This window comes from Papio anubis, chromosome 10, assembly GCF_008728515.1.
Source record: "Papio anubis isolate 15944 chromosome 10, Panubis1.0, whole genome shotgun sequence".
Taxonomy (NCBI): domain Eukaryota; kingdom Metazoa; phylum Chordata; class Mammalia; order Primates; family Cercopithecidae; genus Papio; species Papio anubis.
In genome coordinates, this window is record NC_044985.1 from 42,024,248 (window position 1) to 42,051,295 (window position 27,048).

The following is a 27,048-nucleotide window of genomic DNA, read 5'->3' on the forward strand; positions in this document are numbered from 1 at the left end:
GAAGATTTTGCCATCACTAAGGAAAGAAAATTTAATGCTGAACACCCTTGAAGCCAATATCCACTTTATGTCTCTGATTATTTCCTTAAAGATCATATCTAAAGAAACAAAGAGTATTCACATTTAAAAAGATTTTTGATGACATGGTGTCAGACTTCCAAATACACCAATTATATATAAAAATGCTCATTTCTCCCATACCATTTTAAACTCTGGACACAATGTTTTACCATTTTATAGGAAAAAAATGAGTATTTTTAAAATTTTCATTGCTTTGATGAGTAGAGAGGCTTTTATAAGTTTCTTAATCATTTGCATTTAGAATTACCAACCAGAGTTCCACAGACTGCCACCATGAACATCTATTCATTCCCCTCCCAGCATCTGCACCATATACTCTGCAACCTCACCTGTTAGAGTAGCAGATGAACCATCTGTGCTTATTCCTCCACTTGTGTACTAAATCCCAACTCTCCTTACAACTCCTAGACATCATTCAGCAATTCCCCTCGCCTGCATCTTCAGAGTTTATCCTTTACTAGATTACTCTTGCTAGAATCAAACACACTGCTACTTCTCCCATTTGAAGAAAAAAAAAAAAAAAAAAAAAAAAGCAAATAACTACATAAAAGCTTGGCCCTACTTGCCTACTCTCCTTTGCAGAAAAACTTATCAAAATAGTTTTCTGTACACACTATCTTCAATTCCTTTCCTATCCATGCAAATCTACTCAATCAGGCATTTGCTTCCACTTCTTCAATGAAAATTGAACCTCCATCTAAAGCCACCAACAACCTCTATTAAAGTCAACAGTCAATTATCAGTGTATTTTACTTATTAGCAGCATGTATTCAATGGACGGACCACTTCCTCTTCACTTGCCTTCCAGGACACTACACTCTCTTGGTTTTCATATCTCACAGACATTTTCTCAGTGTCCTTTGTTGGCTCTTCCTCTTGTCCCTGACATTGTAATGTTGGCAGGTGTAAGGGATAAGTCTTTGACTTTTCTCCTTTCTCTCTTTACTCACTACTTTAGTGATCATATCCAATCTCATGCTAATGACTCATATCCATGTAATTCCAGTCAAGATCTCTTTCCTGAATTCCAAACCCATATAGCCAACTGCATCCACACAATCTCTACACAGATACCTAATGGCATCTCAACCTCATCGTATCTAAACCTCAACCACGGATTTCCTCCACAACCAAAGTTTGCTTCACATACAGTGTTCCCCATCTAAGATGATGGCAACTCCATCCTTCTAGTTGCTCAGTCCCCAAAACGCAGCTATTTGGAACTATTCTTGTTGCTCTCTTTTTCTTACATGGCTCATTGAATCTGTCAACAGATGCTGTTGGCTCTGCCTTTAAAATATATCCAAGAGCTGAACTGGATTACTTTATCTAAGTGTCCAATATTTTCTTGCACTTCTACCCCCAGCCCCACAGTTTATCTTAAACACAGTAACTGCCAATGTGATTCTGCTAAAACATAAGTCTGATTTTGTCACTCTGCTCACTTCTGCTCAACACCTTCCAACAGCTTCTCACATCACACAGAGTAAAAGCTGAAGTTTTAAAAATGGCTACAAGGCTCTAAACGTCCTACCCCCACCCATACCTCTATGACCCCACCTTCTACTACTCTCTGGATCTGTCACTCTGTTCCTGCCACACTGGCCTCTTGCCAGGCATACTCCCACGTCAGTAAACACTGGCTGGAATACTTTTACCCAAATATCTTGAGGACTAGTTTTCCCAACCCCGTCCTAACTTTTATGTCACTTTCTCAACCAGGCCTACTCCTAAACATCTACTTAAAATTACAATCTGCTCCCTAGAATCCCAACACCTTCTATCTCTCTTACTTTGTATTTTTTCATAGCACTTATCACTTTCTAACATTACCGTGTATAATATACTTAAGTATTATGTTTATGGTTTTCAGTGTGTTTCTTACTGTTTCATGAGTACGTGAATTTTTGTATATTTTATGCTAATAGATGCTCAATAAATATTGTTTGAAAATACGAAGGGTAAGTCAGCCATATCTTCATCTCCTTTGCTCCATTTTCCTTTTGGCTGTTCACCAATCGATTAATTTGCAAAATGTCTTTATGTGTTAGGGATTTTAATCATTTGTACCTGATATATTGCCAACATTTTCCTGTTACTTCATTTTTACCCTTGTCAATTTTTTTCCTTTAAAAAATTTTAGAATAGAAACAATATTCACATGGTTCAAAATTCAAAAGGTTTAATGAAAGAGGATACAATGAAAATTCTTTCTACACCTACTCACCCAGGCATGTGGTTCCCCTCCCTCAAGATGAATGTTATCAATTTTTATGTATTGTTTCAGACATGTAAAAGCAAATATACAAAAATATATATGTTGGCTTTTTTCCTGTTTTACACAATGTAGACTGTACATTGTTTTGATTACTTAACTATATGCCTCACCCTAACTCTTACATATTGCTCCATGTCAGTTAATGTAAATTTTCACAATTTTTAATGTGCAGAATAATATATTGTATGGATGTACAATAATCTATAAAACTAGTCCCTATTGATATTAAGGTTTTTGCTTAATCTTTCACTACTGCAATGAATAACTGTAAAAATAAATCGGTGTATACATATTCAATTATATTTATATGATGTATTATTGAGATTTGGAGGCTGTCAGGACAAAGGGCATATACTCTGTGATCTGGGAAGTCCTGCTGATCTGCTCTATAGAAAAGTTTCACCAGTTTAGACTCACTTTAGCAGAATATAAAATACCTGTTTTCCCCACACCGTTGTCATATCTGTTAGATTTAGTTGCAGATGATAAAAACTATTCGAACTCTTTAAGCAAAAAAAAGTTTATGACTAGATATTACATGACTTACACAATAATGCCTCTGCCATGATTACGAAAGGCCCCACCTACCACCTCAGGAAGCTATAATTTCAGAATGTGATCACATGAGCAACATAAATGCCTCACTCCTTGCCTCTTTTCCCTTTAACTCAATTCTGAATCTGAATTCATCCAAGGATTTTGGATTGTCCGAGCCCAAATCACATCCCTTGACCGATCTGTTCATGGCAACATGCTATTGTTTATAAAATGCTTAATATAAGATAGCAATAGTCTTCCCTCATTATTGCTTCTTTTCCTCAGAATTTTCCTAAATTCAAATTCAGATTAATATTTTAATCCTGTGAATAATTTTACTGAGATCATTAAATTTATAGATTGACAGGAAATATATCTATAATTATTCAACCTTCTATTCTGAGACTAAAATATCACTTGTTCAAGTTTTATGTCCTTCAGTAACATTTGAAATGTTTTTTCCTATAGTACAGATCTTTTACATTTCTTGTTAAATTAATTCCCAAATATTCTATATTTATAATTGCTATTGCAAACTATGTTTGTTTCTTTCATGAGATCTTCCAGATGGCCATTGTTTATATATATATATGAAAGTTTGGGTTCCATTTATATTAATTTTATACCCAGCCATCTTACTAAATTATCTTATTTCTGTAGGTTTTTTTCCGTTGATTGCCATGAGTTTTTCTTGTAAAAACTCACTATCTGCAAATAAGATAATTTTACCTATATCTATATTTTATAACTCTAATATCTTTCTCTTGTCTAATTGTGTTGCCTACTATTTCCAGAATAACATTAAATAACGGTGGTGATTACAGACTTGTCACTAACAAAAATGCTTCTATTGTATTCCCATTAAGTTTTTGGAAGCTTATATATTTTATTATAGGAAAAAAGTATTCATCTATTCCTTTTACATTTTTAAAGAATAAATGTTAGCTTTTTAATAGCATTTCAGTGTTCATGAAGATAAGCCATAATAGATATCCTTACATTAACTATTTTAAGTTGCTGGAATCATGACAGTGAATATTTTATTTATAATTTTTGTATTAATAGATATAAATGAGATTGGGCCACAGTTTTTGTATGTGTGCAGTATTTTACAAGATTGTCTATCAATGTTATACTTGTTTCATGAACATAACTTAGAAGTTTCCCTCCTTTATCTACTCTCTGAAACAGTTAAATAGCAATGAAATTTTTATTTTTTTCTCTCTGTTTAATAAACTTTATATTCTTAGTGCAGTTTTAGAGTCACACCAAATTAAGCAGAAAGTATAGAGTTCCCATTTATCTTCATCTCCCATGCAAAATAAAATCTCTTCCACTATCAGTATTCCTTGCCAGAGAGTACATTTTGTTGTCATCAATGAACCTATAATGACACATAATTATTACTCAAAGTCCATAGTTTATATTAGGATTCACTCTTCATGTTGCACATCCTATGAGTTCTGACAAACACATAATGACATTTATCCACCATTGTAGTATTGCACAGAATAGCTTTATTGTCCTACTACACTGTGCTCTGCCTACTCATTTATCCCTCCCTTCTGGCCCCTGGCAACACTAATTTTTTTACTGATTCCATAATATTGCCTTTTCCAGAATGCCATACTGTTGGAATAATACACTATGAAGCTTTTTCAGATTCACTTCTTTCACTTAGTTATATGCATTTAAATTTCCTGCATGTTTTTTCATGGCTTGATAGTTCTTTGCTTTTTAGCATTGAATAAAATTTCATTGTCTGTATGAACCACAGTTTGTTTATTCATTCACCTACTGAAGAGCATCTTGGTAACTTCCAAGTTTTAGCAGTTATGAATAAAGCTACTATAAACATTCATTTGCAGCTTTTGTGTTGACATATATTTTTTATTCATTTGGGTAAATACCAAGGAGCATGACTGCAGGATTGTATGATAGAAGTATATTTAGTTTTGTAAGAAACTGCCAAACTGCCTTCCAAAGTGTCCGTACCATTCTGAATTCCCACCAGCAATGAACAAGAGGTCCTGTTCCTCTACATACTTATTTGCCAGCATTTGGTGTTGTCAGTGTTCTGGATTTTGACCATTCTAATAAGTGTGTATATCTTGTCTTAATTTGCATTCTCTAGTGGCACATAATGTGGAGCATCTTTTCATGTGCTTATTTGCCATCTGTATATCTTTTTTGCTGAGGTGTCTTCAGGATTTTGCCCATATTTTAATCAGGTTGTTTCCTTATTGTTGAGTTTTAAAAGTAATTTGTATATTTTGGATAACAGTCTTTTATCAGATGTGTCTTTTGCAAATATTTTCTCTCATTCTGCAGCTTGTCTTCTCATTCTCTTGACATTGTCTCTTGCAGAGCATAAGTTTGTCATTTTAATGAAGTTCAGCTTATCAATTATTTCATTCATGGATCATGCTTTTGGTCTCAAAAGTAATTGTCATACCCAAGATCATCTAGGTTTTCTCCCATGTTACCTTCTAAGAGTTTTACAGTTTTGTGTCTGACATTTAGGCCTAACATTTTGAGTTAATTTTTGTGAAAGGTGTCTAGATTCTTTTTTTTTGAATATGTATGTCTAGTTGTTCCAGTAACATTTGTTGAAAAGACTATCTTTGCTTCATTGTATTGCCTCTGCTCCTTTATCAAACATTGCATATATGTGGGTCTCTTTCTAGGTTCTTTTTAAAATTTTTTTTAATTTTTATTTTTTAAAATATAATTTAATTTCTGGGGTACATGCACAGAATGTGCAGGTTTGTTACATACGTATACACATGCCATGGTGGTTTGCTGAACCCATCAACATGTCACCTACATTAGGTATTTATCCTAATGCTATCCCTCCCCTAGCCTCACACCCCCTGACAGGTCCCAATGTGTGATGTTCCCCCTTGCTGTGTCCACGTGTTCTTATTGTTCAACTCCTACTTATGAGTGAGAACATGTGGTGTTTGGTTTTCTGTTCTTGTGTTAGTTTGCTGAGAATGATTGTTTCCAGCTTCATCCATGTCCCTGAAAAGGACGTGAACTCGTCTTTTTTATGGCTGCATAGTACTCCATGGTGTATATGTGCCACATTTTCTTTATCCAGTCTATCATTGATGGACATTTGGGTTGGTTCCAAGTCTTTGCTATTGTGAATAGTGTCACAATAAACATACGTGTGCATGTGTCTTTATAGTAGAATGATTTATAATCCTTTGGGTATATACCCAGTAATGGGATTGCTGGGTCAAATGGTATTTCTATTTCTAAATCCTTGAGGAATTGCCACAGTGTCTTCCACAATGGTTGAACTAACTTATGCTCCCACCAAAAGTGTAAAAGCGTTCCTATTTCTCCACATCTTCTCCAACATCTGTTGTTTCCTGACTTTTTAATGATTGCCATTCTAACTGGCATGAGATGGTATCTCATTGTGGTTTTGATTAGCATTTCTCTCATGACCAGTGATGATGAGCATTTTTTCATATGTTTGTTGGCCGCATAAATGTCTTCTTTTGAGAAGTGTCTGATCATATCCTTTGCCTACTTTTTGAGGTAGTTGTTTGTTTTTTTTCTTATAAATTTGTTTAAGTTCTTTGCAGATTCTGGATATTAGCCCTTTGTCAGAAGGATAGATTGCAAAAATTTTCTCCTATTCTGTAGGTTGCCTGTTCATGCTGATGATAGTTTCTTTTGCTGTGCAGAAGCTCTTTAATTAGATCCCATTTATCAATTTTGGCTTTTGTTGCCATTGCTTTTGGTATTTTAGTCATGAAGTCTTTGCCCATGCCTATGTCCTGAATGATACTGCCTAGGTTTTCTTCTAGGGTTGTATGGTATTAGGTTTTATGTTTAAGTCTTTAATCCATCTTGAGTTAATTTTTGTATAAGGTATAAGGAAGGGGTCCGGTTTCAGTTTTCCACATATGGCTAGCCAGTTTTCCCAACACCACTTGTCAAATAGGGAATCCTTTCCCCATTGCTTGTTTTTGTCAGGTTTGTCAAAGATCAGATGGTTGCAGATGTGTGGCGTTATTTCTGAAGCCTCTGTTCTGTTACGTTGGTCTATATATCTGTTTTGGTACCAGTACCATGCTGCTTTGGTTACTGTAGCCTTGTAATATAGTTTGAAGCCAGGTAGCGTGATGCCTCCAGCTTTGTTCTTTTTGCTTGGGATTGTCTTGGCTATACGGGCTCTTTTTTGGTTCCATATAAAGTTTAAAGTAATTTTTTTCCAATGCTGTGAAGAAAGTAAATGATAGCTTGATGGGAATAGCATTGAATCTATAAATTACTTTGGGCAGTATGACCATTTTCACAATTTTCATTCTTCCTATCCATGAGCATGGAATGTTTTTCCATTTGTTTGTGTCCTCTCTCATTTCCTTGAGCAGTGGTTTGTAGTTCTCCTTGAAGAGGTCCTTCAAATCCCTTGTAAGATGTATTGCTAGGTATTTTATTCTCTTTGTAGCAATTGTGAATGGGCGTTCACTCATGATTTGACTCTGTTATTGGTGTATAGGAATGCTTGTGAGTTTTGCACATTGATTTTGTATCCTGAGACTTTGCTGAAGTTGCTTATCAGCTTAAGGAGATTTTGGGCTGAGACAATGGGGTTTTCTAAATATACAATCATGTCATCTGCAAACAGAGACAATTTGACTTCCTCTCTTCCTATCTGAATACCCTTTATTGCCTTCTCTTGCCCGATTGCCTTGGCCAGAACTTCCAGTACTATGTTGAATAGGAGTGGTGTGCGAGGGCACCCTTGTCTTGTGCCAGTTTTCAAAGGGAATGCTTCCAGTTTTTGCCCATTCAATATGATATTGGCTATGGGTTTGTCATAAATAGCTCTAATTATTTTGAGATACGTTCCATCAATACCTAGTTTATAGAGAGTTTTTAGCATGAAGGGGTGTTGAATTTTATCAAAGGCCATTTCTGCATCTATTGAGACGCTCATGTGGTTTTTGTCATTGGTTCTGCTTATATGATGGTTTATGTTTACTGATTTGCATGTGTTGAACTAGCCTTGCATCCCAGATATGAAGCCGACTTGACCGTGGTGGATAAGCTTTTTGATGCACTGCTGGATTCGGTTTGCCAGCATTTTATTGAGGATTTTCGTATTGATGTTCATCAGGGATACTGGCCTGAAATTTTCTTTTGTTGTCAAGTCTCTGCCAAGTTTTGGTATTGGGATGATGCTGGCCTCATAAAATGAGTTAGGGAGGATTCTCTCTCTTTTTCTATTGTTTGGAATAGTTTCAGAAGGAGTGGTACCAGCTCCTGTTTGTACCTCTGGTATAATCTGGCTGTGAATCTGCCTAGTCCTGGACTGTTTTTGGTTGTAGGCTATCAATTACTGCCTCAATTTCAGAACTTGTTATTGGTCTATTCGGGGATTCGACTTCTTCCTGGTTTGGGAGGGTGTATGTGTCCAGGAATTTATCAATTTCTTCTAGATTTTCTAGTTTATTTGCATAGAGGTGTTTATAGTATTCTCTGATGGTAGTTTGTATTTCTGTGGGATCAGTGGTGATATCCCCTGTATCATTTTTTATTGTGTCTATTTGATTCTTCTCCATTTTCTTCTTTATTAGTCTGGCTAGCAGTCTATCTATTTTGTTAATATTTCAAAAAACCAGCTCCTGGATTCATTTATTTTTTGAAGGGTTTTTCTTGTCTCCTTCATTTCTGCTCTGATCTTAGTTATTTCTTGTCTTCCGCTAGCTTTTGAATGTGTTTGCTCTTGCTTCTCTAGTTCTTTTAATTGTGATGTTAGGGTGTCAATTTTAGATCTTTCCTGCTTTCTCTTGTGGGCATTTAGTGCTACAAATTTCCCTCTACACACTGCTTTAAATGTGTCCCAGAGATTCTGGTATGCTGTGTCTTTGTTCACATTGGTTTCAAAGAACATCTTTATTTCTGCCTTCATTTTGTTATGTACCCAGTAGTCATTCAGGAGCATGTTGTTCAGTTTCCATGTAGTTGAGCGGTTTTGAGTGAGTTTCTTAATCCTGAGTTCTAATTTGATTGCACTGTGGTCTGAGAGACTGTTTGTTATGATTTCTGTTCTTTTGCATTTGCTGAGGCGTGTTTTACTTCCAATTAGGTGGTCAATTTTAGAATAAGTGCGAAGAGATGCTGAGAAGGATGCATATTCTGTTGATTTGGGATGGCGAGTTCTGTAGATGTCTATTAGGTCCATTTGGTACTAAGCTGAGTTGAAGTCCTGAATACTCTTGTTAATTTTTTGTCTCGTTGATCTGTCTAATATTGGCAGTGGGGTGTTAAAGTCTCCGACTGTTATTGTGTGGGAATCTAACTCTTTTTGTAGGTCTCTAAGAATGTACTTTAGGATCTGGGTGCTCCTGTATTGGGTGCATATATATTTAGGATAGTTAGACATTCTTGTTGCATTGATCCCTTTACCTATTTCTAGGTTCTTTGTTCCGTGGATCTGCTTGGCTATTCTCTGGCCATATCACACAATCTTGATTATGGTAAGTCTTGAAGTTTGGGAGTATCAGTCCTCCAACTTTGCTCTTCTCTTTCAATATTGATCTGGCTATCTGGGTCTTTCATCTTTTCACATAAAGTTTAGAATCAGCTAGCTAGTCAATATCCAAAAACTAATTTGCTGGGATTTTGACAGGGATTGCATTGAATGCATAGATCAAGTTGGTTCCTTTTATCCTCCTGCTACCAGAAGCAAAACGGAATTTTTCTCAGATATTTATATATCAGTGAGGACCTGATATAGCTCCTGGTGTAAAACTCATAAAAGTGTGTAGCGCCTCCTAGGATTGGGTCCTCTTGGAGTTTTTAACTCTCAGAGTTGTCCACAGTGAGTCTCTAGCAGTTTATCAATTATGGTTCAGGGTTTCTTAGCTCATTATTGGTTCCTGCAGAGGTTTCTGCTCATGTGTTTCTGCTCCAGTAGGTTGTAATTCTTTGTATCTTTCTGTCTCTCCAATTTTGGGGGAAGCATTTTGTACTGTGGTCTCACTTATCTGAAAGATTGAAGACGATCTGTTGATTTTTCAGTTTGTTCAACTTTTTATTTGTTGTAATAAGCGAGTGGCAACTATGTTTCTACATGCTAGAATGGAAACCAGAAGTCTCTATTTTCTAGAGTTAAAACTTCTCTGAGAAACGATAATGCTAGATTTTTAAAAATATTTATGCCATTGTATTTATTTAAACTATTTCTTTATGAGTTTCACTGAAAATAATAGGCTTTGAATGGCCTTCTCCACTTCAAGGTTATTTATTTTTATCTTGTTCTTTTATGATTTTCTTTCTTCATATCTTAATGCATCTGGAGTTTCTTGAGTCAAATAGAATGAAGAGATTAACCTTATCTTCCAATTGCCTATTATGTAATGCTATCTCTTTAATAATCTGATATTACCCCAGTTTTGAAACTAGCCTTTATAATAAATTAAATCATTATATTTTTCTGTTTTCTTTTTATTTCTATTTTGTTCCACTGATCTGCTACATACTCCATAGTCACATAGAACTTTCTAATTTATTTTTATTTTAAAATATGTATTTATATTTGGCTGTGCAAGTCCCATCCCTCCACCACTAGTTAATCTTGATTTTTAAAGTTTGGCTGATTTTACAAGCTTAATCTTCCTAATAAATTGGAATATATTTAAGAATTTTTCAGATTAATTCCATCAGTCATGGATATTTTGAAGCCAAATCAATTACTGTATTGAATTAGGGATGTTTTTAGTTGCAAACAATTAAAAACCCAAGTCACACTGGTTTAAGACAATAATTGGACCAATGGCCCTTAAAACTAAAGCAGTGAGGTGGACTTCCCATGCCATTCAAATAAGGCACCAGCTCAGTTTTTCCAGGACTCCCAGGGCTCTGCCCTGTCTTTAAGAGCTGTCTTCCTTCGGTCACCAGATGATGCCAGCAGCAACCTCAGCCATGTGCTTTCTTGGTAACATCCATGCAGAAGAAAAGATACTGCTTCTCACAAGTACTTAACAAAATTCCTGAGCTTTGCTCAGGGTAACCTATGCTAACCCTACCCATTCTTCAAAGTTCATAGTGAATTTTGCTTCTCCATCAACCCTCCTAAGTTATTTTATCCTCAATGGTTCTTTCCTCTGCAGAAATATTAGCATGTGTATTAGTCTGTTCTGAGGCTGCCAATAAAGACACACCCAAGACTGGGTAATTTATAAAAGAAAGAAGTTTAATTGACTCACAGTTCCACATGGTTGGGGAGGCCTCACACTCATGGCAGAAGGCAAAGGAGGAGGAAAGTCACATCTTACATGGTGGCAGGCAAGAGAGCTTGTGCAGGGGGATTCCCATTTATAAAACCATCAGATCTCGAGACTTATTCACTACCATGAGAACAGTATGGGGGAAACTGCCCCAATGATTCAATTATCTCCACCTGACTCCACCCTTGACACATGGGGATTATTACAATTCAAGGTGAGATTTGGGTAGGGACACAGCCAAACCATATCAGCATGTGATGTATATTCATCTGGATTAGACCTCCCTGAGCTAGTCACTGTGACCTGGGAAATGAGGTTGCACTGACTGGTACATACTCCCTATCACTGCCTATCTTTGGATTTAGAGATGGAGTCATTTCAAACCAAACCAGCGAGCTACTACAAAATAGGAAGAATTGAATAAATACTGGGACTAACCATGATGTCCACTGCCTTTTTCCAATGAAAACCTTTTATAATTAAACAATGCCCCTTGGATATGTCAACTTTCATATGGCATAGCAGTGCACAACTGTCTAAACTATGCACACACTCCCACATACATGAACACAATCTATGTGAACCCAATAACTAGAACAAAGAGGGGAGAAGGCCATATCAAAGTAGTGAAGATACTGTTAAACTAGAAGTACAAATATTATGATTGAACCTATAATTCACTGTCCTAGGTAGAACAGTATACTTTTATGCTTACTGCTCAAAAGCCACAGACTACTGATAGCTACCACCTCTGTATTTATTCAGAAATAGTTCTTTTACTCTTTCTTCTCAAAGACACAACTCCTGAAACCTCATTCAGGTTTTATTGATGCTTCATTATTTCCTGCCAGCATATTTATAAAATATTTTCTTTAGTTGACATTTGCATGTTATTTTTATTTGGTCAGGGTAGAGGTATATATGTTTCTTCCCCCAAATATTCCAAGCCTTCTCAGAGGCAAAACAGACGAAACTAATCTGTCTGTTGAATCCCCTACCAGGGAGCTTGCAACGACTACAGTATTTTAAGTTTTATTCAATAAATATTCATCAAGTAAAACACACCATCAACTGAATAAAATGTATTATGGATAATTATAGGTGGCAAGCAGACTATTAAACTAGAATTTATGAACTTTATATTCCTCCAAAGTAGATTCCTACTGTTCTCATAACATGCCTTTCCTTCATTGTTTTTCCTTTCAAATTCAACTCAATTGAACAATCATTTATTTAGAAGATGTTAAGGATACAAATATAACTACTAAATTACTTTATCCTCAAGGGGTTTACAGTCTAGTCATTTAATCTCCCTTCTAAGAATGCCTCCCCACCCCCTTCTGCCTATGCTAAGCATACCCCTTCTTCAAAGTCCACAGTGAATTTTACTTGCTCCATCAAGCCTTTCTAAGCTATTTTATCCTCAATATTTCTTCCTTCTGCAGAATTGTTAGCATGTGAAATATATTCATCTAATCCTCCACTTAATCTTCAGTAATTGTAATGTAGCTGTGAATCCCAACTGTTTCTGAGTCACACAGGGTTGCATTATGAAAGAGCAGAAATTGAGATTCGATTAAAAAGAAAGAAGGAAAATGGGCTGTGAAGCATAAGTCTTACTGGAAGGAAGCCATTTTAGACTGCTAAGGCAAACTCCTTCCTCTTGAGGAGTTACTAACCTAGAAACATCATGATCTCAGCCAGCTTTCTCAGGGGACAAGGTATCATCTGGGAGAGGAGGTCCCAGGGCAGCCAACTTGCTTTAAATGATAGGGTCAGATCTACCCTCTTCCCAGCTGCAGTTAATCAGTCTGATTATAATGCCCTCTCCACTGTCAAACAAAAAATCCTCTTCCTCTTTCTTGATGAGTTCTAAAATCTCTTTAACAAGATTGGGATGGGGAGTGGGAAGAGAATGTTCATTTAACAATTGGAAACTTAAGTGTAGTGCATGGTTGAGTTAGGACTTCACTATGACTGAGTTCCAGTTAACATGTAATTAATCAATCATCAAGTGTAAATTGTATATTATTATTTCTCAGCTTTACTGCAAGATAGGAAAGAAGAAAGGAAAGGAGAGAGATGGGGAAGGAAAGGCTATCAGGAGACCAAAAGGTATGTGATGGGGAGAAGCTAAGGTCAGAAAAAGGGCTCCAACTTCACCTACAATTGGCTCTAATCACTGACAAATGTGCTAAAACAAATAGAAGCTCTAACTGAAGAGTTTAGATCAGGAAGCCACCAAAGCAAATAACTCTACTTGGTATAATTTAAGGGTTTTTTCCCCTGTAATTTATTTCTTACCAGTAGTAGTCTCATACAGAGGAGCTGCAGTTCACAGGCAATTCATAAGAAATATAAATATTTGTCATATTCATCTTCTTCCATTCCAAAGTTATAAACCTTTTATTTTAATTTACTATAAATATGTCCCTTCAATAATTTTCTTTTTAAATATACATTCTTTTGGGGAAAATATTGAGGTCAATATCATAGCACACAAAGCTGTTTCCCTACAAAATGTCCCCTAGAAGCTTTATATACACTATAAGGTAGACCATTGATCTAGTTCAGAGTGGTGTATCTGGATTTGTCATCTAAGCGAATTTTAACATAGAAGACACTAGAGAAGATGACCACTGCCAAACTGAATTTTAAATCACTGAACATTACATTCACCATGAAGAAGTGTATAATCACTCTTGGGAGAAAACCAGAAGTCTATTTCCTAAAAATGAAATTTAACACATAGAAAAAAATTTTTTTAATTTATAAAACATACTCTGTGTTTATCATAGGATAAAATTACAGTCAATTACAAGTAACATAATTCCATGGGTACATTTTCCACTGTATCAATTACTGCAGAGCAGCTTCATATCTTGAAAAGAAAAGTTCTGGTTACTGAAAATTCATATTTGAAAACTATTTCTTATCTGTGTCATGAAGAGCTCAATAAGAGAGATGTTTTCAACATGTCTTAACCTTACAAAAATATTAAGAACTATTATGTCAAGAAACTTTTTGAAAAAATAAAACCCTCTCCATTCAGCAAATAGTCAATCTAAACATTTATTGATTGTATTCCAATTACATAGTAACTATTCAGTAAGTTGGAAGTATAGTGACCCCAAACAAAAACAAAAAGTTAGTGTCAAAAGTCTACACAGAACTCAATAAGTTTTATCATATCACCTGTATATGTCTTCCAACTGCAGATCAACATCTTGAAGCTTCTTTTGATATTTCTGTGTAAACTTACAGAACTCACTGTGGATTGAAGATTTCAAATCAGGGTATGGGCATTCCAAACTTCCTAATTCAATGGGCAGTTCACTAAGCAGGTTAGTCTTTTCTTCCAAAGAATGATCTAGAATCTGAAAAAAAGTATATAATTATTTTATTTAACATAAATGACAAATTGAAAAACACATAAATTACTAGCCACATCACACTTACCTTTATACTCCAACCTGAAAGATCATTTTCTATTCTCTGTTGCTCCAGGCTAAGTCTTTCAAAGACAGTTTTCAATTGTTTCTTCACAAAGTCAACCTATAGGACATTTGGAACAAGTAGTATGCAAATTATTGCAATTCATTCCATACTTATATTTAAAGACACAAGAATTATTCTCAAAAGCCAATCAGTGATGAAGTTTAAAGACCTGTGGAAGAGAGTTAAAGAGATGCCAGCCAGGTAGGCAGTGCTCATCAGACAAATGAGCTGCAATGAGGCTTCTAGACATCCCAAAAATAAGCTCAGAAAGTTCAGTACAGTCACAGCCACTCTGCACACACATTTTTATTTTCTCTGTGGTAATGCAGAGAACTTACCAGATGTCTGTGCTCCAATCACTCCTTCCTTCCCTTGCATTCTTGCCTCTAATCCCCAGCTGGGCATACATTTATATTTTTTATGACTATTTATAAAACAATATAACAACATTACAGAATAACTGAAAAATAGAAAAAATCAAAACTGCCTAAATTTTTATCAAACATAGCACACATATACTCAAGAAGCTTATGCTCAATTAAGGGGAAGCAGCTGACAAACTAATTAAAAAAAATGTGAGACAGAGTCAGGAGCAGGAAGGCAATGTCAAATTAGGGTGGTGTAGCAGGGACTGACTGGCTTCTCAGTACAGGCCTCTCAGAGAAGAGGACATTTAAGCCAAGATCTACATGGCAAAAAGTGGCATCAAGAGGACAGAGGAAATAGCCAGTACAGGAAAGGGCCTGGCATGTCAGAGAAACAGAAAGAAGGCCAGCCTGGGTGTGACTGAGCTTCTATGGCAAAGGGGAAATGTCAGGTAGCAGATGTGACTGAAGAAGCAAAAAGGGGGCTAGGTGGCTAGAAGGACTTATGTACTCAGGAGCCCCTGGGGAATTTCAGCAATAGGATGACTTAATCCCCCTGTGCTGGGGTAAGATCCCAGGATGCACTAGGAGGAGAGGCAAGAATGAAAGCAGGGAAGCCAGTTATGTGACCACCAGAACATTCCAGTCAAGAAATGAGGGTGCTCAACAGAGTTCAGGCATGTGTTTAAAATATTTAGTGGAGGGGGGTTCCAAGATGGCTGAATAGGAACAGCTCCAGCCTCCAGCTCCCAGCTTGAGTGACACAGAAGAGGGGTGATTTCTGTATTTCCAACTGAGGTACTGGGTTCATTTCAATGAGGCGTGTTGGACAGTGGGTGCAGGACAGTGGGTTCAGCCCACCGAGTGAGAGCTGAAGCAGGGCGAGGCATCGCCTCACCCAGGAAGTGCAAGGGGGAAGGGAATTCCCTTTCCTAGCCAAGGGAAACTGTAACACACAGCACCTGGAAAATCGGGTCACTCCCATGCTAATACTGCACTTTACAAAGGGTCTTAGCAAATAACACACCAGGAGATTATATCCTGCACCTGGCTCAGAGGGTCCCACACTCACAGAGCCTCCCTCATTGCTAGCATAGCAGTCTGAGATCTAACTACAAGGTGGCAGCAAGGCTGGGGGAGCGGCGCCCGCCATTGCTGAGGCTTGAGTAAGTAAACAAAGCAGCCAGGAAGCTAAAACTGGGTGGAGCCCACCGCAGCTCAAGGAGGCCTGCTTGCCTCTGCAGACTCCACCTCTGGGGACAGGGCATAGCCAAACAAAAGGCAGCAGAAACCTCTGCAGATTTAAATGTCCCTGTCTGACAGCTTTGAAGAGAGCAGCAGTTCTCTCAGCACGGAGTTTGAGATCTGAGAACGAATAGACTGCCTGCTCAACTGGGTCCCCGACCCCAGAATAGCCTAACTTGGAGACACTCCCCACTAAGGGCAGACTGACACCTCACACCTCACATGGCCAGGTACCCCTCTGAGACGAAGCTTCCAGAGGAATGATCAGGCAGCAACATTTGCTGTTCTGCAATATTCACTCTTCTGCAGCCTCTGCTGCTGATACCCAGGCAAACAGGGTCTGGAGTGGACCTCCAGCAAACTCCAACAGACCTGCAGCTGAGGGTCCTGACTGTTAGAAGGAAAACTAACAAACAGAAAGGGCATCCACACCAAAACCTCATCTGTACGTCACCATCATCAAAGACCAAAGGTAGATAAAACCACAAAGATGGGGAGAAAGCAGAGCAGAAAAGCTGAAAATTCTAAAAATCAGAGCACCTTTCCCCCTCCAAAGGAATGCAGCTCCTTTCCAGCAACAGAATAAAGCTGGACGGAGAATGATTTTGACGAGTTGAGAGAAGGCTTCAGACAATCAAACTTCTCCAAGGTAAAGGAGGAAGTTCGAACCCATTGCAAATAAGTCAAAAACCTTGCAAAAAGATTTGATGAATGACTAACTAGAATAACGAGTGTAGAGAAGTCCTTAAATGACCTGATAGAGCTGAAAACTATGGCATGAGAACTATGTGACAAATGCACAAGCTTCAGTAACTGATTCGATCAACTGGAAGGAAAGGTATCAGTGATTGAAAATCAAATGAATGAAATGAAATGAGAAGTTTAGAGAAAAAAGAGTAAAAAGAAATGAAAAACGGCTTCAAGAAGTATGGGACTATGTGAAAAGACCAAATCTACGTCTGATTGGTGTACCCAAAAGTGACAGGGAAAATGGAACAAAGTTGGAAAACACTCTGCAGGATATTATCCAGAAGAACTTCCCCAACCTAGCAAGTGAGGCCAACATTCAAATTCAGGAAATACAAAGAACTCCACAAGATACTCCTCAAGAAGAGCAACTCCAAGATGTATAATTGTCAGACTCACCACAGTTGAAATGAAGAACAAAATGCTAAGGGCAGCCAGAGAGAAAGGTCAGGTTTTGGGTTACCCACAAGGGAAGCCCATCAGAGTAACAGCAGATCTCTCAGCAGAAACTCTACAAGCCAGAAGACAGTGGGAGCCAATATGCAACATTCTTAAAGAAAAGAATTTTAAACCCAGAATTTCATATCCAGCCAAACTAACTTTCATAAGTGAAGGAGAAATAAAATCCTTTACAGACAAGCAAATGCTTAGAGATTTTGTCACCACCAGGCCTGCCCTATAAGAGCTCCTGAAGGAAGCACTAAACATGGAAAGGGACAACCGGTAACACCAACTGCAAAAACATGCCAAAATGTAAAGACCATCAATGCTAGGAAGAAACTGCATCAACTAATGAGCAAAATAACCAGTTAGTATCATAATGGCAGGATCAAGTTCACACATAACAATACTAACCTTAAATGTAAATGGGCTAAATGCTCCAATTAAAAGACACCAACTGGCAAATTGGATAAAGAGTCAGGACCCATCAGTTTGCTGTATTCAGGAGACCCATCTCACGTGCAGAGACACACATAGGCTCAAGATAAAGGGATGGAGGAAGATCTACCAAGAAAATGAAGAACAAAAAAGGCAAGGGTTGCAATTCTAGTCTCTGATAAAACAGACTTTAAACCAACAAAGATCAAAAGAGACAAAGAAGGTCATTACATAATGGTAAAGGGATCAATTCAACAGGAAGAGCTAACTATCCTAAATATATATGTACTCAATACAGGAGCACCCAGATTCATAAAGCAAGTCCTGAGAGACTTACAAAGAGACTCAGACTCCCACACAATAACAATGGGAATATTTACCACCCCACTGTCAACATTAGACAGATCAACAAGATAGAAACTTAACAAGGATATCCAGGAATTGAACTCAGCTCTGCACCAAGCAGACCTAATAGACATCTACAGAACTCTCCACCTCAAATCAAATGAATATACGTTGTTCTTGGCACCACATCACACTTATTCGAAAATTGACCACATAGTTGGAAGTAAAGCACTCCTCAGCAAATGTAAAAGAACAGAAATTATAACAAATTGTCTCTCAGACCACAGTGCAATCAAACTAGAACTCAGGATTAAGAAACTCACTCAAAACTGCTCAACTACATGGAAGCAGAATAACCTGCTCCTGAATGACTACTGGGTACATAACGAAATGAAGGCAGAAATAAAGATGTTCTTTGAAACAAATGAGAACAAAGACACAACGTACCAGAATCTCAGGGACACATTTAAAGCAGTGTGCATAGGGAAATTTACAGCACTAAATGCCCACAAGAGAAAGCAGGAAAGATCTAAAATTGACACCCTAACATCACAATTAAAAGCACTAGAGAAGCAAGAGCAAACACATTCAAAAGCTAGCAGAAGGCAAGAAATAACTAAGATCAGAGGAGAACTGAAAGAGATAGAGACACAAAAGCCCTTCAGAAAATAAATGAATCCAGGAGCTGGTTTTTTGAAAAGATCAACAAAATTGATAGACCGCTAGCAAGACTAATAAAGAAGAAAAGAGAGAAGAATCAAATAGACACAATAAAAATCGATAAAGGAGATATCACCACCGACCCCACAGAAATACAAACTACCATCAGAGAATACTATAAACACCTCTATGCAAATAAACTAGAAAACCTAGAGGAAATGGATAAATTCCTGGACACATACACTCTCTCAAGGCTAAACCAGGAAGAAGTTGAATCCCTGAACAGGCCAATTGCAGGCTCTGAAATTGAGGCAATAATTAATAGCTTACCAACCAAAAAAAGTCCAGGACCACTTGGATTCACAGCCAGATTATACCAGAGGTACAAGGAGGAGCTGGTACTATTCCTTCTGAAACTATTCCAATCAATAGAAAAAGAGGGAATCCTCCCTAACTCATTTTATGAGGCCAACATCATCCTGATACCAAAGCCTGGCAGAGACACAACAAAAAAAGAGAATTTTAGACCAATATCCCTGATGAACATCGATGCAACAATCCTCAATAAAACACTGACAATCCGAATCCAGCAGCACATCAAAAAGCTTATCCACCATGATCAAGTGGGCTTCATCCCTGGGATATAAGGCTGGTTCAATATACACAAATCAATAAACATAATCCAGCATATAAACAGAACCAAAGACAAAACCCACATGATTATCTCAATAGATGCAGAAAAGGTCTTTGACAAAATTCAACAGCCTTTCATGCTAAAAACCCTCAATAAGTTTGGAATTGATGGAATGTATCTCAAAATAATAAGAGCTATTTATGACAAACCCACAGCCAATATCATACTGAATGGGCAAAAACTGGAAGCATTCCCTTTGAAAACTGGCACAAGACAGGGATGCCCTCTCTCACACTCCTATTCAACATAGTGTTGGAAGTTCTGGCTAGGGCAATCAGGCAGTAGAAAGAAATAAAAGGTATTAAATTAGGAAAAGAGGAAGTCAAACTGTCCTTGTTTGCAGATGACATGATTATATATTTAGAAAACCCCATCGTCTCAGCCCAGAATCTCCTTAAGGTGATAAGCAACTTCAGCAAAGTCTCAGGATACAAAATTAATGTGCAAAAATCACAAGCATTCCTATACACTAATAAGAGACACACAGAGAGCCAAATCATGAGTGAACTCCCATTCACAATTGCTTCAAATAGAATGAAATACCCAGGAATCCAACTTACAAGGGATGTGAAGGACCTCTTCAAGGAGAACTACAAACCACTGCTCAATGAAATAAAAGAGGACACAAACAAATGGAAAAACATTCCATGCTCATGGACAGGAAGAATCAATATCATGAAAATGGCCATACTGCCCAAGGTAATTTACACATTCAATGCCATCCCTATTAAGCTACCAATGACTTTCTTCACAGAATTGGAAAAAACTACTTTAAAGTGCATATGGAACCAAAAAAGAGCCCGCATTGCCAAAACAGCATGATACTGGTACCAAAACAGAGATATAGACCAATGGAACAGAACAGAGCCCTCAGAAATAATACCACACATCTACAATCATTTGATCTTTGACAAACCTGACAAAAACAAGCAATGGGGAAAGGATTCCCTATTTAATAAATGGTGTTGGGAAAACTGGCTAGCCATATGCAGAAAACTGAAACTGGACCCCTTCCTTATACCTTATACAAAAATTAATTCAAGATGGATTAAAGACTTAAACATAAAACCGAAAACCATAACAACCCTTGAAGAAAACCTAGGCAATACCATTCAGGATATAGGCATGGGCAAGGACTTCATGTCTAAAACACCAAAAGCAATGGCAACAAAAGCCAAAATTGACAAATGGGATCTAATTAAACTAAAGAGCTTCTGCACAGCAAAAGAAACTACCATCAGAGTGAACAGGCAACCTACAGAATGGGAGAAAAGTTTTGCAATCTACTCATCTGACAAAGGGCTAATATCCAGAACCTAAAAAGAACTCAAACAAACTCACAAGAAAAAAACAAACAACCCTATCGAAAAGTAGGCAAAGGATATGAACTGACACTTCTCAAAAGAAGACATTTATGCAGTCAACAGACACATGAAAGAATGCTCATCATCACTGGCCATCAGAAAAATGCAAATCAAAACCACAATGAGATACCATCTCACACCAGTCAGAATGCTGATTATTAAAAAGTCAGGAAACAACAGGTGCTGGAGAGGATGTGGAGAAATAGGAACACTTTTACACTGTTGGTGGGACTGTAAACTAGTTCAACCATTGTGGAAGACAGTATGGTGATTCCTCAAGGATATAGAACTAGAAATACCATTTGACCCAGCCATCCCATTACTGGATATATACCCAAAGGATTATAAATCATGCTACTATAAAGACACATGCACACGTATGTTTATTGCAGCACTATTCACAATAGCAAAGACTTGGAACCAACCCAAATGTCCATCAGTGACAGACTGGATTAAGAAAATGTGGCACATATATACCATGGAATACTATGCAGCCATAAAAAAGGATGAGGTCATGTCCTTTGCAGGGACATGGATGAAGCTGGAAACCATCATTCTCAGCAAACTATTGCAAGAACAGAAAACCAAACACCGCATGTTCTCACTCATAGGTGGGAACTGAACAATGAGAACACTTGGACACAGGGTCCGGAACATCACACACTGGGGGCCTGTCGTGGGGTGGGGGGAGGGGGGAGGGATAGCATTAGGAGATATACCTAATGTAAATGACTAGTTAATGGGTGCAGCACACCAACATGGCACATGTATACATACGTAACAAACCTGCATGTTGTGCACGTGTACCCTAGAACTTAAAGTATAATAAAAATATATATATATACACATGAAAGAATAACTCAAAAAAAATTTAGTGGATAGAATTAGCTGACCTATTTAAGATATGAATTACATATTAATATTAACGAATACACAAGTCACACATGTTTGTTTCTTATCTCAAACTCTTCTAGTTGGGACAAAAATGAAGTATTACATTATCGAAAATAAAGGTAACATACTAACCTCTTCCAATACTTTCACAGAGTTAAACTCAACATGTGGGTGTGAATGCTGCAAAGTGTGATGCTGTCTGTATTTTAGATCTGCTCTCAGCTGCTGAATAGGATTTATCACATTTTTAAGATATGTGCACCATTGTTCTGATAGCTCTTGCTCTATGGTGAAACAAAATGGAATCAAAGGAACACATTATTATCTTAAGTGTCTCCAAGAACAGATCATTAGAGTACAGATTTATTTGGGGATTCCTTTAGAAAACAACTAACGGCAGTTAATATTAAAAGAACATGAAGTGAGTGGCCCATTCTCATTCTTCAAAATAAAACTCCCCTTTAAATACAGGATTAAACAAATCTTACCAAAATTTGTAAGGTCACAAAGACATTCGTTTCCAATGTTCTCTTCATTGAGAAGGGATTTTATTTCAGATTCCATTTTACATCTGAAATAGATGTGATCTCAATAAATGTTACAATCATAAACATACATCTAGGTTTTTTAAAAATAACCAAAGAGATATTTAATCTAATATGGCTTTGTAATCCATTCATTTATTTAAACCATGTACTAAATTCCTAACATGGCTTGAGTCCTTGCTAGACACTGAGATAGATGCATAGGCTCAGACAGAAGAAACAGCGTGAGCAAAGGCCATCCCACAGCAGGTCCTAGCATTGCGTGTGGAGAGGGCCCGGGGCATTGGGAAGCACTGAAGGTCGGTAGGCTACCTCACTTCCTCAGATCCATGTTTCAGAAAGATTCCCAAGACAGCAAGATAGAGCAGAAGGAGATGTGAACAATAGAGATGGAATATGAAGAGGAGGGTGTCAGACAAACCTAGACCAACAAGGAGGTAATTTTTAAAGTTCAGAAAGAATGAGACCCTGAATTGCAGAGGTGGAAGTATACTTTATTTTTAATATACTAATAAGAACAACAAATCTTCATGAGCTTATATATGTATACATATATATGTGTACACAAGTATGTACATATATATACATATAAATACTTTTTTTTTTTTTTTGACCGAGTCTCCCTTGGTCATTCCGGCTGGAGTGCAGTGGCACAATCTCGGTTCACTGCAACCTCTGTCTCCTGAGTTCTAGTGATTCTCATGCCTAAGCCTCCCAAGTAGCTGGGACTACAGGTACGCGCCATCATGCCTGGCTAATTTTTGTATTTTTAGCAGAGACAGGATTTCACCATGTTGGCTAGGCTAGTCTCAAACTCCTGACCTCAGGTGATCCACCTGCCTCGGCCTCCCAAAGTGCTGTGTCATAATTTTCTAAGCCAATTTACATGGGACAAAGATTTGGTTTTTGTTTAAATGTATAAAGGAGGGGTGATATTGTAAATGATACCTCACTGTCTGTTTTTCCAGCAGGTAGTTTCTGCCAGAAATATTTTTAAGATCACATTTGCAACTGTTACATGGAGGATGAGTGCATAATGGTTGAGTCAAACCAGAAGTTATTCCAGAACAGATTTGTTTAACCAAAAACATAGCACTTAAAAACCATCTAGCTCGGCACCCAGAAAGTCATAACAGAGCATATAAACTGCCAAAAAAAATGAAGATATGGGTAATTTTTGATGTTCTGAGGAGACTGATTCTCTACCTAGAACTTTGGCACCTTTCCAGAAGGATAAGAACCTGTACCAAGGTAGACACCTGAAGGCTCAAAAATGCCCTTCACCAGGGTGTCTTATTTGCAGGTGGTTGCACTGAGTAGATTATTACGTCATCTGGGCAAACGAGCACACAAAAACTTAAGGGATTCTTTGTGGTACCAGAATGAAACAATGGAGAAAGTACCTCTGGGAAAGTATATCAAAAACCTCAAGGGGTATAGTTTCATTAAGTATAACACAATTTAAATAAAATGGTATAAATGTAAATATTAAACATAATTTTACATTTGAAAATTTTATCTAGTTTTCTTAGTACAGATTACAAAGAATTAAAGTTTGGCAACTTGTTTTCATTTTGTTTTGTTGTTTTTAGACATGGGGTCTCACGATGTTGCCCAGGCTAGACTGCAGTAGCTGTTCACAGGTGCAAGCATAACGCACTGCAGACTTGAACACCTAGGCTCAAGTGATCCTCCTGCCTCAGCCTCCCAAGTAGCTGGGACTACTGGTATGCACCATCACACCCTGGCAAAACTTCTTTTGTTTTTGCCAGCAAGGCTAGACCAGTTGGATCTCAGCTGACGTAAACAGAACCCCGTAGAAAAAGGAAAAAGCTACTCAACTCCAAGGTCATAGAGCACAGAAGTTAGGGGCAAACGTTCCAATCCCAGCTCCACGCAGACTAGGTTATTTATGATCTACAAATACCTTTCATTATCTGAGACACAAGATTCTCATTTGTAAAACTGAGACAGCAATAACTACTACTTTGTAGGGTCATTGTAAATATTAAAGGAGATAAAACATGTAAAGGACTTAACATATTCAGTTGGTGCAAAAATAATTGTGGCTTTTGCCCAATCTAGTATTACCTGGCACATATTAAATTACCTAACAAACGTTAGGTGTCATTGTAGGCCCTTATCCTCTGCCTGCCTGAGATTCTTAAACGTTGTCTTTTATGGTAAGGCATAGAATCTTACTTATTAAAAGGGGATGTCGATTTCTAAAGGTTGACAAACACTGTTAGGACTTTAACTACTTCTAATTTGTTGGTGGCCCTAAATTCTCCACAAGGTAGTCATTTCTCTAACTTATCTCCTATTGCTGTTAGTTTTCAGTAGCACCGAACACAAATTGAAATTAGCCTGCATTCTAGAATAACACAGAAACTTATCCTGGAATTCTTCATTTTGTCCAATTTTCAGCCCTTAGAAGTTCTGAGACATTAAGGTTATCATTACCTAAGTGTTCCCCACCTCCATTTTCTTTGTGTCATTCCAGGTCAGCCAAAAGAATTATTTTCCATCATGATATATATACATCTCTTCTACCTACCTTAAGAGCAACTTAATATACACAGTAAGAAAGATGTGGAATAGCCAAGATTTAAAAAAAAAAAAAAAAAAGTTTACCCAGTGTCTTCCTTTACATTTGAACTGGAATCAGTGAACACCATAATTAAAGCTTCCTAATGGCTTTCCTTTTTGTCATGTTTCAAGTTATGCACATTTTCAAAAAAAAAATTCCAATGGGCTGAAACATTCTCTCCACAAAAGGTGACTTTTGAGGGATGGGATGGGTCTAATTTCATTGTTTTTATAGTAGATGTATGGTGATGAAGTCCATATGACTCTGTTTTTCTATGTTTTAAGTTACACAATAATGTAAAACCACTTTCAATTATAAGCCTTCTACTTCACAGAGGAGTCACCTGCCAGAATAAGAAACTAATCAACATGAAAAATACCTAAGTCAAAAGTAAAGTTAATGGTATTTAGAAACTTTACTTGGAATAAGACCACAGAAATTACCTCTTTTGATATAAATGTTTTAAAATGCACATTTTAAAAGCACACTTTATAAACATCATCACTAAAAGAAGTATATATGCTATAAATGAAGGAGAAACACATCTGCCTTCTTTTTTTGCCTTGACTTTTGAAAAAAACTAATTTTTCAAAGATTACAATGAAGATGAACTGTAGAAGCAATATTTCATTTTAATTTATCTTTATGTGACTGCTGGAAATAATAGCAAAAGTCAAAAAGCAAACTTGAGTAAGTTAGTAATGATGCAGTCACACCCGGAAACCATTTGCAACTTGAACTCCTTGTTCAATACATCCATGTATTAAAAGCATTTACATCTCTCCTATGTATTCTACTATATAAAAATGAATATGATAAGATGTTTGCCTGTGATAGGATCTCTACCACTTTAAAGGGAAGAAAAAACATGTAACCAAAACATTATAATCCAATATGCTAAGTATGATACAAGTAAATACAAGTATGAGAGTGGGAGTGTGGAAGTGATTGGCACATACAGAAGATTATCTTCTTTCCGAAAGGAGGCAAAAGCCATATTAATATAATCACTGGATTTCAGATTAAGCTGAGGAAATGAAAGGATTTTAATTTAACTCACATTCAAACTGTAACTTTAAATTTTTTATTGCAATGGTTAATTAACATGGAACATTATAGAACATCTGACGAGATAAGTGCGATTCCTAATAATTCCTACGTGTTCTTAACTATTTCCTCCAGTTCTTACCTGACTTCATTCAGCCTCTGGTATTCCTGCCACCACACTTGCTTGTGTTGTTTTATTAGTGTTTGTTCTTTGGATATCTTTGCAGTCAACATTGCTTTTCTGATCTAGATTTGGAGGAACAAAAGAGGAGCAACTTCAAAGATTTCAGAATGTGTTTTTCACAAAGAAATGTTTAATCTGAATTTTCTAAGTTAAATAGTCGCTCTTTTTAAATTCTTATTAGTGCATCTTCTAACACAAAATCTACCTAAAATAAGTTTGATTTCTTAAAGCAGGGAGGAGAAAGAAAAATAGTTAGGAATACTGACAACCTTAAGAACTGTTTTTAAAGTACTTATTAAAGGTGAAGTCATTCTATTTTCCATACATGAAATAAATAATACCTTAATTCATATCACCCCAGAAAATTTTTCAAGAGGTCTCATTTCTACCCTTTTGGGTTTATCTTCCCTGTCAGCTATAATAGGCATCTTTATTCACATTTTTGGAGGACAATATTTATTGAATGTATGAGAAGTTAAAAGATGTTGTCAAGATCATAACGCTCATAAACATCAGAGTAACAAAGAACCTTGATGTTTAGATTGGTTTCTATCTGATCCCTCAGCATAAGATGGAAAAGATTCATTGGATAAGTTTTTAGGAGGCCTGGCTTCAACATTTACTAGAAATATGACCTTGAACACACAATTTTAATCTTTCAACTCTATGTACATCTTTGTAAACAAAATTTTTTAATTTAAGCAAATATTTATTTGATGATACTTAAAGAAATATGAAAAATCATGTAGCATTGAAATCTAAATCTCCAACTGAACTTAATTTTTCCTCAATTTTATGACTTTTTTAAAATATAGCACATAATGAATGCTTTTGGGTTTC

The 27,048-nt window shown here is 36.9% G+C and overlaps 1 protein-coding gene across 2 annotated transcripts in view; it reads right to left on the reverse strand.

Moving 5' to 3' along the window:
• The window catches only part of CCDC148 (coiled-coil domain containing 148), a 278,990-nt gene that overhangs the window by 144,253 nt on the left and 107,689 nt on the right, over positions 1–27,048 (reverse strand). Inside the window, exons 4-8 of one of the 2 annotated variants that reach the window (XM_021923638.1) lie at positions 26,167–26,270; positions 22,331–22,413; positions 21,975–22,126; positions 14,611–14,706; positions 14,347–14,528 (exon numbers count right to left, since the gene is read on the reverse strand). In XM_021923638.1, coding sequence (XP_021779330.1) covers positions 14,347–14,528; positions 14,611–14,706; positions 21,975–22,126; positions 22,331–22,413; positions 26,167–26,270 — 617 coding nt within the window. Of the gene's footprint in view, positions 1–14,209; positions 14,529–14,610; positions 14,707–21,974; positions 22,127–22,330; positions 22,414–26,166; positions 26,271–27,048 lie in introns of those variants that run through there. The other variant, XM_017946545.1, reaches the window with a different exon arrangement.